Source organism: Nannobrachium achirus, assembly GCF_963921795.1.
Source record: "Nannobrachium achirus genome assembly, chromosome: 8".
Taxonomy (NCBI): Eukaryota; Metazoa; Chordata; class Actinopteri; order Myctophiformes; family Myctophidae; genus Nannobrachium; species Nannobrachium achirus.
The window spans coordinates 61,781,083-61,800,892 of NC_137817.1; the positions used below are offsets into that span (position 1 = coordinate 61,781,083).

The window sequence follows — 19,810 nt, forward strand, 5'->3', positions numbered from 1 at the left end:
TCCCGAACCCCCTGTTAAAAGACCCTTGTTCTATAGTCTACTACTCTAGCTTTGTAAACCATACTCACTCTCCTTTCAAGGAATTCGAATCAGAAGGCAGGAGGAGTCTAGTTTGCTAGGCTAGCTCTACTCTAGTCTCTACCCATCTGCATCTATTATTTATTTAAACATTTTTACAGCAAAAGTGCAATATTTCTGTCTGTATTTTTATCTTTGTGTGTTTATTTTATCTACAATGGTGCAATGTTACCCAGCTGTTTTAATTTAGTAGCCTACTAGGCGATTCAATAAATTAAAACAGCTGGGATTTTAGGCCTACTAGTAGTAGGCCTATTTAAAGGTTTCCAATGCCAATAAAGAACCTTTGAATTAAGGATGTTCACAAGTGGATGTCAGAGTTCACACCGACTAAACAAATCAAAACCAGTTTGAAGTGGAGCAGTGCATTTGAGCAGTTCATTTCATTAAGCTATGCCTTGTGTGTGTGCGATAGGAAGGTGTGTGTGTGTGTGTGTGTGTGTGTGTGTGTGTGTGTGTGTGTGTGTGTGTGTGCTTCTCAATCTCAAACAGTAAGTCTACATAACACAGCAATGGAGCCATGTAGTAGCCTATGAGGACACACACACAATGCATACAGTCACCGCTGGAAACCTACAGTGGCCTAGGTGTTAAAGCAGTCTATCCATATGAATAGGGTAGCTTTTGGACTTCTATGGGGGATGCGCAAGCCCACCACTCACTGCCTGCCTGGAAAAACTGTTATGCAAATAACCATTTGATTAGACAGGATATGGCGCATCATCACTCGTATAGCCTATAACTCTATGGTTATAGCATGCAATGTTCCATGCCGTTCCTGCGCACGCATGTGGGGAAATACAGTATATTGGCCTGACATCGTTCGGTCACGTTCGGCCTCTAAAGCACTACTGTGTGTGTTGCCAAATCTTGATTGTAGGACTGGAGAAATGCTCAACAGCACCACTTGAAGGTACCCAGCGGTATTGCAGCTGTTGGTACTACATAGGCCAGGGACATGACTACACACAAAGTCAAACAATGGAAGCAGTTTTAGCACTTTTCCAAAAATGCAATGCTGAATGATATACAGTAGTTATCATTAATTATTGTTATAGTGCTCTGTGTGAACAGCCCTTTAAACTGTATTGATAGAGCAGCACTGCAAAGTCCAACAAGCAATCAAATTAAATGATACAGAGGTAGGCTAATAATTAATCAGGAATTATTGCTCGACAAACAAAACAGCAGAATGTCAACTAATATATGTAGCATCAAAAGCCAGCCACGGTGTGATGCAGTGCAAAAAAAAAAAGATAGTTTATTTCAACAATTCATGAAAAACACAACTCTTGACCAGTACATAGGCTAATTGCTTCATTTTGAGAATTATTTACAACACAAATACAAAACTTTCATAGAAAAATATGTCTTGACAATTTATCCTAGAATTACATAGCAAAAAAAGAAAAAAGAAAAAAAGAAAAAGACACAATGGAAATGTTAAGGCACTTGATCACCGGTAAAAGGCCATACATTGAAATGCTTCACACATTTGGCTTATCAGTTGGGAGCAGACATACGGAACACACACTCGCACATGCACGCACACAGCCACACACACACACACACACACACACACACGTGCACACACACACACACACACAATATAAAGTGAACATTGATGTGGCAGTCGAGAGTGAAATGTAGTCAGTCATGATTTGTGGAAAGGGGGGGGGGGGGGGGGCACACACAACTCAAACCACTTTATTTATAGGTTTCATATTTTAGATTGTAATTAGAGAAAAGAAAAGATGTGTTAAAATGTTTTCATTTACTGCTTTCTATTGTTTTAGCGATTTTAGTATTTTGATTTCAGTGGGTGGGGGCATGCGTACAAGTGGCTAAATATGTCTTTTTAGCCACAATAAACCGGCAATTTCTTTGTTACTATTTACACCAGCCCCCATAAGTCACATCTGCCCATGAAAGACTGCGGTGCATCTTGGGAATGGACTTATTGTGTCTAAAAATACATATTTAGCCACTTGCATGCATGCTGGGGGCATGCATGCATATCAAAATAGTTAAGAATCACTAAAACGATAGAAAGTAGTAAAGGAAAACATTTTAACGCTTTTCTTTTCTCTGATGACTATCTAAAATATGAACCCTTGTTGTAAAAAACAAAGTTGTCCTTTAATGTCAAAGTATTGAGCAAGGCACTAAACCCCTAACTGCTGCCTATGAGCAGGTTGGTGCCTTGCATGGTTTCCTCTGCTATCGGTGTGTGTGAGAATGTAATGCACATTGTAAAGCGCTTTGGATAAAGGCGCTATTTATTCTGTAAATATACTTTTACTGCTCCTAGTATTGATGGTTTCTTGTATAAAGATTGCATGTCTTTATATGTCTTGATGAATTGAATACACAAAACCACAATGGAAACAGCATATTGGCATTAAGCGTAACTGTACAGTCCCTCTGTACAAACTGTTAATAAAGTATTCAATCAATCAATGTGTAATTTTGGTCCCACAGATTCCCAGAGGTCGCTCCTTGAATTGAGCCATAAAAAAGTTTAAGGGTGCATATTACACATGATATGATGTTCAACTGTTGAAATGAACGGACAAAATACAAACTCTGAACACGGGAAGATAACGGGGAATAATAAATAGCATGTTCTGTCCAGAAGATGGCAGTATAGACTTTGAAGTTGACCAATCTGTAAGTGTTATGTACATTCTGGTATGTTCCAACTTGACACAATCTACAGTAAAACCTTGTTTGAGCGATGGAACGCTCGGGCAGTGGTTCTCAAACTGTGGGTTGGGGCTCCAAATGATTTTGGAGGATCCCCAGATGATTAGCTTAATGTGCAACATTGTTTTCTCACTTTCTCACTCAACAGTAAACAAACCAACATACAATATGTATACGTGTGTATAAAGGGTATCTTCACATTTCTAAAGTGAAAATGTTAGGACTTTTAACACATTTTTTAACTATAAAATAAAAAGAAACAAACAAACAAAAACAAAAAAAGACCCTTACAACATCAAGATATACTATAATAAATGGTCAAGCATTGGCCAAATTGTCAAATATTATCTAAGAAAATAAAATATGAAAATAGCCAATCTACAAGCTCACAACACCTCATGTTGCGAGACTTTGTGAGCTTGTATACCTGCTATTTTCACAATATGCATCTGTGGAACCATGTCAAACTAAATGTAATGCCTTAACTCCTACAATTCCAAGTGCTTGTCAGGGTGGGGGGTCCCCAGCTGAAATGTGACTATTTTGGTGGATTGTGTCCTGAAAGGTTTGAGAACCACTGCGCTAAAGGCCATTCTGTTGACAGCACTGCCTTTGAGAATGCTGCCTTTGGTCAACTTGAACCTGTAAAATAAAGACATTGTGAGCCAACGCATGGTCCAGGGACCAACCAGGGGTCCTTGAGGAATACAGGTCTGTCTGTAACTCTGAGCATGTACAAATTGAACCAAATGAACCCTCAACAACAAACTCCTGGATATATACATAGTTAAAATACTTTCTATTGCACTGTATTGTTTAATTGGTGTCATGATGATCAATTCACCCTTTGTCAAGTCCCGCCCGTTGTCCCGCCCCTCTTCGCACCCATTTGTTGCTGTGTCTTGATGGGACAAAAGTCCTTTCTCTCCATCCACTACCATTGTTCAGTTGCTTCGAATTGTTATTATGTGTGTTCAGTTCTCATTTCACTTGGTTTCAGTAAAACGGAGCCTCTCAGTGGCAGCATAGTGACAGGGCATGTTTTTATTCCTCCAAAAATTATGTTTTAGCAAATTCAACATAAAAAAGGCAGAACCAGGGCAGGACAGAGGCAGAAAGAGCCTGCTGGTTGGTCAGTCAGGGACCAATCAGAAGGCTGACAAAGGGTGAATTGTAGCCTGACACCCTGACACTCAGCCTGAATGTTCATTTCGAACATTTTTAATGGGTGTGTCTAGCGAATAACATCTCTGTCTTAGGAATGCGACAAAAAAATAAAAATATTATAGTCTCCATGGCTTGAGTAATTAATAGAAGAAGAAAAAAATCATTTGGGGGGTGAACTACTCCTTTAATGCTTATTGCTTTATGTAAAGCACTTAGAATTGCCTTGCTTTTATGCAATACAAATAAACTTGCAATGCCTTCATCTGGGTCTGTTTGTACACTCTCAGAGTGAGATGAACACTGAGGATTTTCAGAGTCCCAGTGACATTAATAAACATCAAACTGAGGGACCTTGAAATGAAAACGGTTGAGAGTCAAGGCCTATCCATACTTCGACCGAAACCGCCGTTTTCGGTCAAAAGGTCCTTTTCTACCATAAAATTATATCCCTCGGGACTTCTGAAAAGCATTGGACCGAACGAGAGTTCGGAAATTTGCACGTCGGAAAACACAACTCACAGAACATTTCGGTCGAAGTATGGAGAGGCCTTAAGTCAGTGAGCTTCGTGCCATGGGAGAGGTGAGGGGGGTGAGGCGGGGTGGAGTGGGGCTGAATTGGTCCCACTTCAAAGAGGATCACAGGGGTTTTATTAAACCACACCCTCTTTAAAAAACACGCAACACTTGATAACAAGGTGTGTAGCACGACATACACACGGATGGGACTCAACACGACAGCACCGCCAAATCAAATACTCTGCACATTTCAACATGTTCTTTTGCTACACAAACACACTTCTTGCTAATCGGGGTTGCAGGCGGGTGAGCTTAGAACTTGTCAAAGAAATGAACGTTAAGAAAGGGCAAACAAACGTACATGAGGTTATAGTCGACAAAATGTACAAAAATAATCATCCATAATTTCAATTTGCAACTACAATAAATAAAGACAGCGCCAGAGAGAGTTCTTGTCCATGTAGTCAGCCAACCTGAGTTGTTAAAGGACAACTTTGTTTTTTACAACAAGGGTTCATACTTTAGATAGTCATTAGAGAAAAGAAAAGATGAGTGTTAAAATGTTTTCATTTACTGCTTTCTATTGTTTGAGCGATTTTAGTATTTTGATTTCAGTGGGTGGGGGCATGCGTACAAGTGGCTAAATATGTCTTTTTAGACACAATAAGCTGAAAATGTCTTTGTTACCATTTACACCAGCCCCCATAAGTCATATCTGCCCATGAAAGATTGTGGTGCATCTTGGGAATGGGCTTATTGTGTCTAAAAAGACATATTTAGCCACTTGTACGCATGCCCCCAACCTGGGGGCATGCAAGCAAATCAAAATAGTTAAAATCACTAAAACGATAGAAGGAAGTAAATGAAAACATTTTAACACTCATCTTTTCTTTTCTCTAATGACCATCCCAAATATGAACCCTTGCTGTAAAAACAAAAAACAAAGTTGTCCTTTAATAAACAAGACTTTAGCTGGCTAAAGCCGAGTCGTGCCGTTACACCGATAAAGACAGAGAGAGATGTAGAGCTCCTCCAAATCCTCCTTTGTCAGAATGACAGAATGGCCCACAGTCACTTCCTCTGACTCTCTTGAGCAGAGTGCCATACACTCTGTTGACATTAACTGGACAGACATGTAGAAAGAAAACATTCTGTCCAGCTCGGTGCAAAAAAAAAAAAATGTTTGTATCAGAGGTTGTTGTTGAAATCTTCCATTCGCTCTGGTAATCCCCCCCCTGCACGCCAATAAAAAAAGGCACAGAAGTGGCAGCTTCTTGGCAAAGTCGCATAACCCACTTTAAACCCTATATACTTCCTTGACTGGGGTCCCCCGGGATGTCTGTACAACATGGTCCCCTTCCTTCACCCCCCCCCCCCCCCTTCTACACAAAATTGCTGATTCAGAAGATTGCCTTTTTTCTTTCGAACGTCTGCCTATTATGACAGAGTAGGGATGTTAGGGTCCATGAAGTTAGGCACGCGCACACACTGTTTATATGCTTCAAAAACTCACTTGTATTATAGGCAACTGCCACGTTTCGACTTTACGTTTACGTCATTTGTCAAAACGTTACAGTTGCCTAAAATAAAAGTGAGTTTTTGGAGCATATAAATAGTGTGCGGGCGTTCCTCCTCTCCTTTCCATTGTCAGACATCTTGATGTCCAGAAAGTGGCCTGAATATAGGCTTGAGATGTGCACACAATTCTGTCTATGAAGGGTTCATGAAGTTAAAATGGAAATGATGTATTCATTCCTCCCAAGTCTTCGTCTCGACTTAAGAATGTACAAGTTCGGTCCGTACAGCTGCTTCTCCGACAAGAGTTTTGGTCTCATTTTAGAACCTGAACTGATTTACTGTATCCACAAGTTTCCTGTTGTCCCATGAGCCTTTGCGTGAAAGTTAGTGGGCATCAACTTCCTGTTCCCCGTGGCTGTTTCCTGGTTGCCAGACCCGTAGAAAGTTCCGACACTTACGTCGACTCCCATTGTAAGTGTGGAAGCGGACGCGACGTCACCATTTAGCTTACTGGAGTCTGGTGATATTCCTAACAAACGTCTCCTGCTCTTCAGCCTCGTCCACCTCCATTGTAACCGAAGCATTTTTCACTCGCTGGTAAGTAGACTAAATCACGTCTTTTTCCCCTTTGTAACGCATTCACAGGCTCTCCAAGTTAATTTAAGTCAATTTTAAAGTCAATAATTTTAAAGTCAATAAAGTACATTTCCTTAGGAGAAACATTAACTGGTGCCGATTACGTGAAATAATAATGTTGTTTAACTTGGAGAGGCCCGTGAATGCGTTTAAAGGGGGGAAAAAGACGTGATTTAGTCTACTTACCAGCAAGTGAAAATGCCTCGGTTACAATGGAGGTGGACAGGGCTGAAGAGCAGCAGACATTTGTTAGGAACGTCACCAGGCTCAAGCAGCGACGCAACTTCCGCTTTGCGGCAAGATCAAAGCGTGACGCTATACTCTCCTCTTGTACTGCTCTGGTGGTTGCTGCGCTACCGCCACACCTGAATCTCTGCACGGTGATTTCACGGTGCTTTGTTCAGTGATTTGAATCAGCTGTGTAGAGGAAGTGAAGACCACATTTCCTCCCCAGTAAGCTTGTTTGGGAAACTTGTGGATATGGATTTCACAACCCCTCCCCCTCCATTTCCTCCTCCTCCACCTGAGACAAGCTTATCGAGTTTATGTTCCGTGTTGGTTCCCTTTAGCCTGGGAATATCTTCAGAAAAAAATGTCCAATCCTTGAATAAATTCCTTACCAAGACATTTCTTCACCAATGTGTTTGTAAAGGTGTCTAGTAACACATCTCACAAAGACGGACATTGAGTTTCCCTAGGAGAATCCGTGACAGCTGCTGAAAAACGGCCCCACAAAACTATGGTTTAGTGATGAGTCATCACTTTTCACAGCTTTGTGGGAGCCGTTTTTAGCCCAAGGATTTTTCTTTTTTTTTTTTTTGTGCAAAACAAATGCTTGCAATGGATTCAGAATCATGGGGGGAAAAAAAACTACCGGTAGTTTGACCCCTCACATGCTGCTTTAAGCATATTTATTTTTGTGTTTCTTACTGTAAAGTAAACTTAAAGGGACCCCAACTTTCAGCAGTTATCACAGATTCCCCTAGGGAAACAGAATTTCAGTCTTTGTGAGATGTGTTTCTAGAACCTTTATAAAACACATAGGAGAAGATTTCTTTTGGTAAGGAATTTATTCCAGGACTTTTTTTCAAGATATCCCCATGCAGTCGAGACGTTAGGTCTCCTCGTCCCAGAGACAGAGTTGTTTTTGGGGAACGTAGTAGGTGAACTGGTAGCCCTTGCTGCAGCTCTTGATGCCGCACTTGTAGGGCGCGCCCTTCCCCGTGGCGTCCCGGCTGCGGCAGTACTTGAGCAGGCAGGGGTACCACTCCAGGCGCAGGCTGTACGTGCACAGGCAGGGCGTCCACAGGTCTGGGGTGGCGCGGCAGGCGGGCGGCCCGCCGGGAGCCTCCGGGGCGCCGCTCTGCTGCTGGGGCAGCATCTCGAACATGGAGCCCTCCACACCTAGAGGTACATGGTACATGGGCAGAGAGGTAAGCATCTCCAAAAATGTACAGGTGCCGAACCAAAGAATATATACACACCATGGAAGAAGAGGAGGTTCGCACACTGTTCCAGAGCTCCAGTACATATTTTATTTGGATGCAACGTTTCAACCCCTTCGGGTCTTCATTAGGTTCATTTACCATTCTTAAAATGGTAAATGGTGCATTTATATTAAGCATTTATCCAAGGAGCTTTACATAGATTGTGCATTACATTCACCCATTCACACACGCATTCATACGCCGGCGATGACGGAGGAAACCATGCAAGGCACCAACCTGCTCACCGGGAGCAACTAGGGGTTCAGAGTCTTGCTCAAGGACTCTTCGACACTAACTCTGGGGGATCGAACTGGGGTCCCTTCGGGAACCCTCTGTGTTCTGATGACGGTTTCTCTACCCCTGACCCACTGCCGCCCCAAGAATTCACACTCACAGCATAACAGTGGTGGAAAAAGTACTCTTTTTTTACTCGAGTAAAAGTATCAATACCGCAGGATATAAATACTATGTTACAAGTAAAAGTCTGGAATTCAAAATGTACTTGAGTAAAAGTACGAAAGCAATGGCGTCAAACTATGCTTAAAGTGCCAAAAAAGTAAAAGTACAAAATAGCAGTTAAACACCGGCAAAAGAGACAGTCCGGTCAAAAGATGTGCAAATTCCGCAAATATTTATTTATTTCATTATTGGATCCAAAACCTTTTAAATTAATCTGAGGGATTTATTATATATCAAGTAATCAGAAAGATAACATTTTTCACAATCAACTAAATAGATCAGTCTGATCCCTTAAGCCCTACTTGACATTTTGCCGTGCAACAGTTGTGCAAAAAATACCAACAATAGCCAACCTGCATTCTTATCGTATAATAACATGCCCAATACTGGACTCCATGTATGATACTTTATGATACGGTTTTGTTATTGCTGTTGTTGTTTGCTGCATTTTAAGAAAGAAAGAAAGAAAGAAAGAAAGAAAGAAAGAAAGAAAGAAAACCCCCCAGCATCTATTCAATTCAAATGGATAATTTTTTCATAAATCGACCAAATCAAAATTAGTCCAGGGGTCTTCAACGTTTTCAGGCCAAGGACCCCTTGTCCCCTTAGTTGAGAGAGAGATGAAGCAGGGACCCCCACAACCTCTTCATAGATTCCTTATAGTTTAATTGTTTGACAACACAATCATCAGTGTACAGTATTTTGGATTCATGTCAAATTGTGTTTTCAGATATTTAACCACTTGAACCGTCAATACTTAATAAACTTGACCTTTCACTCCATACTTATTCTGCTCTTTTTCCCCTCTACACCAAACCTCTTTGCCGGAAATAGCCGATCTACAAGCTCACAACGCCTCACAGCGCGAGGCGTTGTGAGCTTGTAGATCTGCTATTTTTGGCTCAAGTTCTCAGGATATGGACGCTAGGGTTCAAGGGGTTAATATAAAAAAGGAGAAAAAAGTTTCTATCACACAAAGATTTGGAGGACCCCCTGTAGTAAGTCTGAGGACCCCCTAGGGGCGCTAGGATTGATTAGTTTGACTAACTGTTGCACACCTGGTTGCAAATCACCCAGCAGACGGTGTGCACTACATTGGGTGTTCACTCAACAATGCTCCACTGTAGAAGCGACCAGAGGAGGAGGGGTCAAACTAACGGCCAGTTGGGGAGGAAGGCGATACGGTGAAATGGAAGGACTTTGTTATGCAAAGCAGATGCAAGTTGTGGTGATTCACGGCGGAAGATAGCGGAGCAGCCAGCGTGCCCGCTGAACCGTGACCGTCAACATTGTTTAGCAGATAATAGCGCTGTCACAGAGACAGGGGTGTCACCAGGGGGGGGGGGGGGGGAGGAAGTGGGACTGAGTTATTATAGGGCCCAAGGTGGAGGAGGGGCCTTAATTATTTTATACTTTAGCTATTGGAAAAATAGCAGATATACAAGCTCACAGCATGGCTGCGAGCTTGTAGATTTTTTGAAACGTTGTGAAAATGTGTGCAAATCTTTGAATAGCCTATATGTATTTTTTTAAGCGAACATTTCTAACTCAAATTCTGCTTCTGGGTGCTTCTGGGGGGTCCCTGACTCCCTGCAACTAAAATATTTCGAGATGGGGGTCCGTTGCCAAATACATGTCATTTTGGGGGTCCTTGACATGAAAAAGTTTAGAACGTTTTGTTTTTCAAAAAACCTTAGAAGGATTTGAAATATTCAAAGACTTGCAGCAATGTTCATGATTTATCAAAAATAGCAGATCTACAAGCGCTCTGTGCCGCGCTGTGGGCTTGTATATGTGCTATTTTTCAATAGTTAAAGCACAAAATAATGCATAATAATGCGTTCCCTGCAGTTCCCCTCCCCCTATGAAGAACATTCATGGGGGGCCCTTCAGTGAATCCTTGTACCCAGGGCCCAGAGTGTTGGTGTGACACCCCTGGTCACAGTGCTATAAAGCTGTCTCATAGATTCTCCGCGCACCGGATAATTTGGGAATCCGTTGGTGTTGGGTGCAACGATAGTAGGGCCCTGTTGCAAAATAACCACCCCCTCGCAAACAAACAACAGTTGTATCAACAGAACCTATTAAATACAATTTTCTGGCGACGCAAAACAGGGTCACAAACAAGCGAGCTCAGATCATAAAAGGAAAAAAAAAGTACTTTATCTTTGCTTATGAGGATGAAATGTTGTTTTTCATAAAAACAGAAAGGTGGAAACCGCGAGGAAGGCTTTTGTGTGTGTGTGCACACAGATAAAGGGGGGGAGGGGCGGGGATAAGAGAGTCTAATCTTCTCCACAAAGAGCCGGCGAGGGCCTCGCACTTCACAGAGAAGCCCTGCAACCCGAGTAAACACTTCAAGTCGTATCATTAAAGTACAATGAGAAGATAGCGTCTCGAGAGGTGTTGAGGAGATCTGAGCAGGAAGGAGACACACGGGAGACCGCAGAGAAGGATTGCGGCGGGAGTGTGTGTGTGTGTGTGTGTGTGTGTGTGTGTGTGTGTGTGTGTGTGTGTGTGTGTGTGTGTGTGTGTGTGTGTGCAGGGGCGTCACACCAAACTCTGGGCCCTGGGTACAAGGATTCACTGCGGGCCCCCCATGAATGTTAACTATTGAAAAATAGCAGATATACAAGCTCACAGCGCGGCACCGAGTGCCGCGCTGTGAGCTTGTAGATCTGCTATTTTTTTTAAATTGTGAAAAAGTGTGCAAGAAACCCAGGTTTCCATGTGATGCTCAAACCTTTTCATGTGAAGGACCCCCAAAATGATATGAATTTGGCCACGGACCCCCATCTCAAAATATTTAGTTCCAGGTACCCCCCGGAAGCAAAATTTGAGTTACAAATGTCCGCTTAAAAAAATACATATTCAAAAGATTTGCACACATTTTCACGACTTTTCAAAAATAGCAGATCTACAAGCTCGCAGCGCGGCACTCGGTGCCGCGCTGTGAGCTTGTATATCTGCTATTTTTCAATAGTTAAAGTTACTAGGGCCCCTCCACCTAAGCCCTGGTAACTCAGTCCCACTTTCCTACCCCTAGTGACGCCCCTGTGTGTGTGTGTGTGTGTGTGTGTGTGTGTGTGTGTGTGTGTGTGTGTGTGTGTGCGTGTGTGTGTAGAGACAGAAGTTGCCAGAACATCTGAAACCCTGGTAGAAGCAGCGTTTTACAACCCCAGCACACATTATCATGTCAGAGAGTTATGTCTGATTTATGCCTTCTCGTATGATGTACCGCCTGCAGAAGCTAAGCTCACAGCCACTTGGAGATCTGTTAGGCTGGATTAACTGCAGTCAAATCTAGCCTGAATATGATTTAGTTCTCAAATCCGATCTTTTGGCCCGACGGTTTACACTGCATTTGCAAGTGACACAGATCTGATCTGTGTGTTCAGACTCATTTTAACACATCGGATGCCCACGTGGTGTCTACAAGTCAATTTCTTTGATGTCGCTGGAGGCCCACGACGCGTTTGACGCGTTGTACAGTAAACTATACTGTACTGTAGCTACTGCACTTGGCTACCGCGGTGATGAAACAAACTCCATTTCCCAACATGCAGCGCGCAATTACGTCACCCGGACGTGCCGCGTGTCTCGTTGACTTCCTGTTTAGCGGCTGCACAAAAATGCTGTTTTCTCCGGATTCTCTTCCTTTTTTCATTGTTTTCTCAAAACGGCAGCCTCTTCTACATGCCGTAACACAAACACTGTGGCTTAGAAATGATAAAAAACGGTCCTGACTGAAAGAAAAGATTTTCGCGAAATAAACAGGACATACTCGGATTACATTTACTCGGATTACTTTTCTCGCCGGTAGGTAAAATGACGCGTTGCCATGGGCACCAGCAAATTAAGATGTCAAAACCACGTGGGCGTCCGATGTGTTAACATCTTCAATCCAAAGTGCCCTGCGTCGACATATCTGCTTTTGGTTATCGTGGTAACAACTCTATGTGTTTTTTCGTGTTTTTTAATTTGCAGCTAGGACCTTGTGAACCCATTTTCTGCCATGCTGTGAGATATGTCTTCACATATTGCCTTAATTGTTCCTGTACATTTCTCATGTACTGAGGCAAAGTGCTAGAAGGCGTTCTCCGCCTGTCCACTGAATGCTGCCCGCCTTTCTTCTGTAGTGTAAAACCTATGCAGAACTGTCTTATTTTCACTACACCCTTGCGCTCTTGTAAATCAAAATGCAATTCTCGCGCTCTGTAATAACATCAGCGGCGCTCGGGTCGCGCTGCAAGTGACGTTTTAGACAGTTTGATATGTGACTTTGGCTCGTTAGATCAGGTTAGTCAAGCAGGGGTCTTCAACGTTTTCAGGCCGGGGACCCCCAAACTGATGGGGAGATGGAGCAGGGACCCCCTACCACCTCGTAGGGTGGGGGGGGGTCGGGGCTACGACATATTTATTTTATTTTAAACATGTACAAGTTACAGCGAGCAGGGTGGGCCGTACCACTACCATTTCTAAACATACATACTACTTATTAACTGAGAACAAATGTCAATAATATCAACAATATGTCAATTGCATAGTAATCATGTATTCAAGCTATTCAAAATGGATAGAATCATGATTTATTTTTTTACATAAATGTGGAAAATGGCAAAAAACAAAAAAAATGTTTTTTTTTTTTTTTTAAGCAATAATTTCACGGACCCCCTGCAGTACCTCCGCGGACCCCCTAGGGGTCGCGGACCCCCTGTTGAAGACCCCTGCGTTAGTGCATTCAGACTGAGAGAAGTCTTTAGAAATCAGGTTTGAATCAGATTTGAAACCACCTCTGGATGTGGTTTGTGAAAATCGGATTTCATGTGACCTGCATGTGACCCGTCTGCATTTACACAGATCTGATTCAGGCTGGATTTGGCTGGCAGTTTAAAACCCATTTAGGCCTAAAATTATTGAATGCTTTAACCAGTGAAAAATAGCAGATATACAAGCTCACAGCGCGGCACTGAGTGCCGCGCTGTGAGCTTGTAGATCTGCTATTTTTGAAAAAGTCGTGAAAATGTGTGCAAATCTTTGAATATATGTATTTTCAAAGCGAACGTTTGTAACTCAAATTTTGCTTCTGGGTGGTCCCTGGAACTAAATATTTTGAGATGGGGGTCCGTGGCCAAATAAATATCATTTTGGGGGTCCTTCACATGAAAAGGTTTGAGAACCACTGACATAGTAGTCTCTCAAGAACAGACTAACTGAGCTCCAGTTAAGTGAAAATGACCTTTTCTTTGACGATGGCTGGCCAGATTGCTGACATAGAAACATAGGTTTTTTCCAAAAATCTTAGAAGGATTCAAAAGACACTTATAGAATCGGGTAAAAATTCTAATTTTCACAATTTCTCAAAAATAGCAGATCTACAAGCTCGCAGCGCGGCACTCGGTGCCGCGCTGTGAGCTTGTATATCTGCTATTTTTCAATAGTTAAAGCATAAAATAATGATACACAAAATGTGTACCCGTTCTAAATGGGTTAAATCAGGCCTTATGTCCAGTGGGACAGAGCGTAGTGAAAGTGACACCGAGGCGGCCCGTTGACCTTTCTCCGGCCAGTGGACATCTGTGGTGTAAATCGTCTGGCGGGCCGGGCTGAACGCTCAGACATTTATAAATAACCTTCTGGATGGCATCAGCATCGCCAATTATGCAGCTTTTTGTGACCCGATTTCTTACCAGCTTGTACCCGATCTACGGTACAAGCTCACAGTGCATTGCATCGCAACGCTTTCGTGAGAAATTCCAAGGCCCATTCCCACTGGGCCAGATATCTCCAGATATTTTTCCATTCAAAGTGGATGGTAGATACAGATAAAAAAGAAATCTGCCACAGATAAAAGAAATATCTGTGGCAGATATTTTTTTTATCTGTATCTACCATCCACTTCTGTTATCTGGCCCAGTGGGAATGGGCCTTTAAGGCTTACAACAAGGGTTGATATTTTAGATTGTAATTAGAGAAAAGAAAGGATGAGTGTTAACTCTTTCTGTGCGAAAACCGAATAATATCGGTTCTTTTTTCCATTCCAATACTAATTTTTTAATCTATTTCGCTTACCCTGAGCTGCTAGTAGCGACGTGGGTGGTTCTGGCTCCTCCACCGCTTCCCAACGAGCCATTCTACTTGTCCCGATGATTTATTCCATTGAAAATGGTTTAGAAAAAAGTTTAGAGCCCCCCCAAAAAAACGCCCCCCCCAGCAAGACGTATTAAGGATTACAAGAACCGACATTTTTCGGTTCATTTAGTAAAATTAATTAAATAATCGGAGGCATCAACGAAGCCCCGGTCTAATTTAGCATCCTAGCACAAGGCCGCGATTCTGTTTACACGGCCCGTAATGGGAAGAAAAGGCCGCGCCACGCCGCCCACTCCAATAGAAAAACAGCAGACAAGTTATTTTGGCGGCTGAATAACTTTAGATCGCTCTTCTAAAAAATTATAGTCGATTGCTAACTGATAGCTAACTTCCTCCGGCTCGCTAGCATAGCACTCATTCGAGTGAAAAGCCAAGCCAGTTCAGGCTGGCGACCCGGATGTGATAGTGAATGCCTACGGGAGAATGGCTGGCACTCTAGCGGCACCTAGCGGCGCCCGGCAGTTATTGTGTTAACATGTTTTCATTTACTTTCTATAGTTTTAGCAATTTTAATTACTTTGATTTCAGAGCATGGGGGGCATGCATGCAAGTGGCTAAATATGACTTTTTAGACACAATAAGCTGGTGATTTCTTTATTACTATAGTAACACTACTAGCCCCCATAAATCACATTTGCAGATGAAAGATTGCGGTGCATCTTGGGAATGGGCTTATTGTGTCTAAAAAGACTTGCCCCCAACCACTGAAATCAAAGTAATTAAAATCACTAAAACAATAGAAAGCAGTAAATGAAAACATTTTAACACTCATCTTTTCTTTTCTTTTCTCCAATTACAATCTAAAATATGAACACTTGTTGTAAAAAAGTTGGGGTGAAATCAAGTAAAGTTTTGTTTCCATTTATTTAATGGTTCCTCGTTTGCTTGCTCATTGTATACTGTAGTTCATGTCACTCAAAACAATATTCATTATTCAAAGATTACTTGGAAAATAGCAGATCTTTATGGAAAATGTTTATGGAAAATAGCAGATCTACAAGCTCACTATGCGTCTCATCGCACAAATAGTTGACCTTGTAGATGTACTGTAATCAGATCTAAGGCTTTCTAATCGATTTTGATTTGATTTTGAACTTTTTTTAAAACATTTTTGTAATATAGGACTCAAAACAATATTCAACATTCAAAGATTACTTGGATGTGTTGTTTATGGAACATTGCAAATCTACAAGCTCATATATTGGGGCTCGAACCCAAAAATTGGTCCTCAGACGGGCTACACGCAAAGACATCAGATAAAACTCCACAGACAGAAGCAGCATTCACAACAAGCCAGCCCAGCAGCACACATTTAGTCAGGGAATTTTAATAAAACACTGGGAATAAATTCCTTACCAAACAATTTCTTCACCAATGTGTGTGTAAAGGTGTATAGTAACATATCTAACAAAGATTGAAATTCAACATCCCTAGCAAAATATTTGACAGCTAGGGTAATTCTGGGTCTCATTCGCTTACTATACACTGTACTATAGGGGGAAAAATCACTCCCAAAAATATGCCTTAAGTAGCATGTTAGGGGTCTAACTAGGTGTTTTTAATTATTCTGAATCCATTGCAAGCATTTGTTTTGCACGAAAAACATTCATTGGGCCAAAATCAGACGCAAAAAAACTATGGTTTAGTGATGAGTCATCACTTTCCAAGGTGTATGGGGTCCATTTTTGGCCCAAGGAATGTTTTCGTGCAAAACAAATGCTTGCAATGGATTCAGAATAATTAAAAACACCTAGTTAGACCGCTCACATCCCACTTATTTTTGGGAGTGTTTTTTTCCCTTATAGTACAGTAAGCGAACGAGACCCAGAATTACCCTAGCTGTCAAACATTTTGCTAGGGATGTTGAATTTCAATCTTTGTTAGATATGTTACTAGACACCTTTACGAACACATTGGTGAAGAAATTGTTTGGTAAGGAATTTATTCCCAGATTTGACAGGTGTTCTGCTAACTTTCCCTGACTAATTGTTATGTAACAGACAGTTTCACAGTGGATAAGTGACTAGGGCTGTCACGATATGACATTTTACATGACGATTAATTGTCACTCAAATAATTGGCGATTAACGATTTAATTGTGTATTTGTCGTTGATAATTACATTTCTGTTTGGCTTTTAGGCTTTGAAGTTGCATATGGTAGATATGACACATAACCTAAATATACAAATACATTACTGACATATTTGACAACTTACTACTTAAAAAAATAACATTGATAGTGGAAATAGCCGATCTACAAGCTCACAACGCGTCGCGATGCGACGCGCTGTGAGCTTGTAGATCTGCTATTTCCACTATTTTTGACTTTCTTAAAAATATATGAACATTTTTCAACATGGAAACGATTATGACGATTATGAAAAATAATCACGATTATGTCAAAATAATCACGATTAGACGATTATGTAATAATTGTGACAGCCCCAGCGGCGTACCGACCTTTCTCCAGCCAGTGCTTGACGTCCTGCTCGCGGGTGTAGACGGCCTCGCGCGCCTCGCTGCACATGTTGTGGAGGTGGGAGCTGAGCTGGCCGGCACGGCTCAGGTTGACCGCCACGCTCATGCTCAGCTGCTCCAGCCCTCGGCGCTCCTCCGCCAAGCGGATGGCCTGAGGGTTTTTCTGGACCAGAGAACAACCGAGAGAGAAAGAGAAAAAAGATTAAAAAAACATCGGTCCAAGGTCGGTCAACGTGCTTATTATCGTTGCTGTCGGGCAGAAACCTCTTATTTCCATGTCGTCGTTGTCGGGTGTAAACCTCGTATCTCCCAAGTTTCAAATTTGTACGTTCTTTCGCAAAGCAAAGCCCTGCTTCATCATACAAGGCAGTCGCACAAAAGTAGTGAAAACAGCCGATCTTGTAGATCGGCTGTTTTCACCAGTTTAAATCATTTTTAAAATGAAAAATGCAAAACAAACGGTTTTGGACATACAAGGTTTTTACCCGACAACGCCGATATTTTAACTTCTTTTTTGTAAATGATGATTTCTGCCTCTAGTATTTGACAATTTGGCAAATTTATTTTGTCATTTTAGAGGTATTAAAAAAAAGTCCTTAAATTGTCACTTTAGAAATGTGTAGATACCCTTCATACACTTAAAACTTTATGTTGGTTTGTTTACTGTTGAGTGAGAAAACAATGTTTCACATTAATCATCTTGGGACCCGCCCCCCAAAATCATTTGGGGATCCCCCTGGGGGTCCCGACCCACAGGTTGAGAACCACTGGCCTACTTGATCATACTACAGCGTCACACGAAAGCATCAAAAGTAGCAGATCCATAAGCTGAAAACGTGGCGCAAATCAAAACGTTTTTCAGCTTGTAGATCTGCTGTTTAGAGCTTGTAGATTTTATGCTTTTGCAATGTTTTTCATTTGAATCCTGCTGAAAGCTATGAGGTTTCCACCCGTAATATATGTTATGTATTGTATTCTTTCCCCACTTAAACCTAGTGAATTTTAGCTAAAATGTCTCGTCTCTACAACTCTCCAACAATAATGTTCTCTCTTGGGGGCTTGCAACTACATCTACTGTTTCTTTGTGCTGGCTCATACTCCTGTGTTTGATGCGCCCTGGTGTTTGCCAAAGAACCTAAGAACAACAGTGGGGGTCAATGGTGGGCTACGCTGTATTCACTTGGACCGTGTGGAGGTGCTGAAAGTCGGGGGGACGAAGATTTACTATTCTGTCCATAACGGCACATGACCTGGACCAGGGGCGTGCTGGGCCCCTGATTCAGCCCGGGAAAAAGAGTTGGAGAGGCCCTCATTGCGCGCTATAGAGAGAGATCTCTCTCCATAGCGCTGCTGCTACTCAAAGATGTGCCATTTCAGATCATGACAAGTGACAAGCCAGTGGGCCAATTACATGAGTTATATTCGTCGTTGTCGGGTGGAAACCTTGTATGTCCAAAACCGTTTGTTTTGTATTTATCATTTAAAAAATGAATTAAACTAGTGAAAACAGCCGATCTACAAGCACACAACGCCTCGCGGTTTTAGTAGACAAAATCAACACTGGTTCAAGAAGAGAAATAAAGATCAAATCAAAGTGATGATATAGTTCCGCATACCTGTCTGAGTCTGGCCATGGACTCGCTGGGGATGATCTCGTTGTGGCTGAGACGGGAGATGAAGCAGAGGGCCTGGTACTGGTTCTGCCCTCTCTCCAGCTCCCCCAGGATCAGCGCGCGGAAGATCTTCACATTCTGGAGACACAGACACACCAGACAGGAGGAGACAGGAGGAGGATGAGTGCATAAATACAATTAACTTCAACAAGGCAGCAACGGAGCGCTGATTAAGCCATTCAAGACCAGGAACGCAGTGTTACTGATTATTTTAAGATATGTTTTTGGGCTTTTTATGACTTTATTTGATAGGATAGTGACAGGAAATGGGGAGAGAGATGGGGAATGACATGTGGCAAAGGTCGTCCAAATCGGGAATCGAACCGGCGACGCCAGCAGGTATCATAGCCTAGTATGTGGTATGCGCCTTGACCACTAGGCCAGCGGGCGCCCGATTATTTTGTGCTTTAACTATTGGAAAAATAGCAGATATACAAGCTCACAGCGCGGCACTCTGCGAGCGTGTAGATCTGCCATTTTTGAAAAAAAAAAAATCGTGATTCTATAAGTGTGTCTTGAAAGATCGTGAAAGTTTGTATGCAAGTCTTTGAATATTTTCTCTTTAACCAGTTTTTTATTGTTTCATCACATACAAGCAACAATACATGTAACATAACCAATACAAATGTAAACACAGGTTTGAAAAATGGATCTTGTTTTAGAGTGTATTACACAAGTTTTGTTTCATTTTATTATAGTGTTTTCAAAATCCTTTTTTAAAAACCTATGTTTCTATGTCAGTGGTGCTCAAACCTTTTCATGTGAAGGACCCCCAAAATGATAAGTATTTGGCCACGGACCCCATCTCAAAATATTTAGTTCCAGGGACCCCGAGAAGCAAAATTTTAGTTACAAATGCTCGCTTAAAAATACATATACCGGTATTCAAAGATTTGCACACATTTTCACGACTTTTCAAAAATAGCAGATCTACAAGC

General features: G+C 41.9%; 1 protein-coding gene across 1 annotated transcript in view; it reads right to left on the reverse strand.

Moving 5' to 3' along the window:
* Positions 1–1,314: 1,314 nt before the first annotated feature.
* The window catches only part of oafa (OAF homolog a), a 73,244-nt gene continuing 54,748 nt past the window's right edge, over positions 1,315–19,810 (reverse strand). Inside the window, exons 2-4 of the mRNA XM_080732250.1 lie at positions 18,816–18,950; positions 17,182–17,362; positions 1,315–8,025 (exon numbers count right to left, since the gene is read on the reverse strand). Coding sequence (XP_080588376.1) covers positions 7,736–8,025; positions 17,182–17,362; positions 18,816–18,950 — 606 coding nt within the window. The 3' untranslated portion in view covers positions 1,315–7,735. The remainder of the gene's footprint in view (positions 8,026–17,181; positions 17,363–18,815; positions 18,951–19,810) is intronic.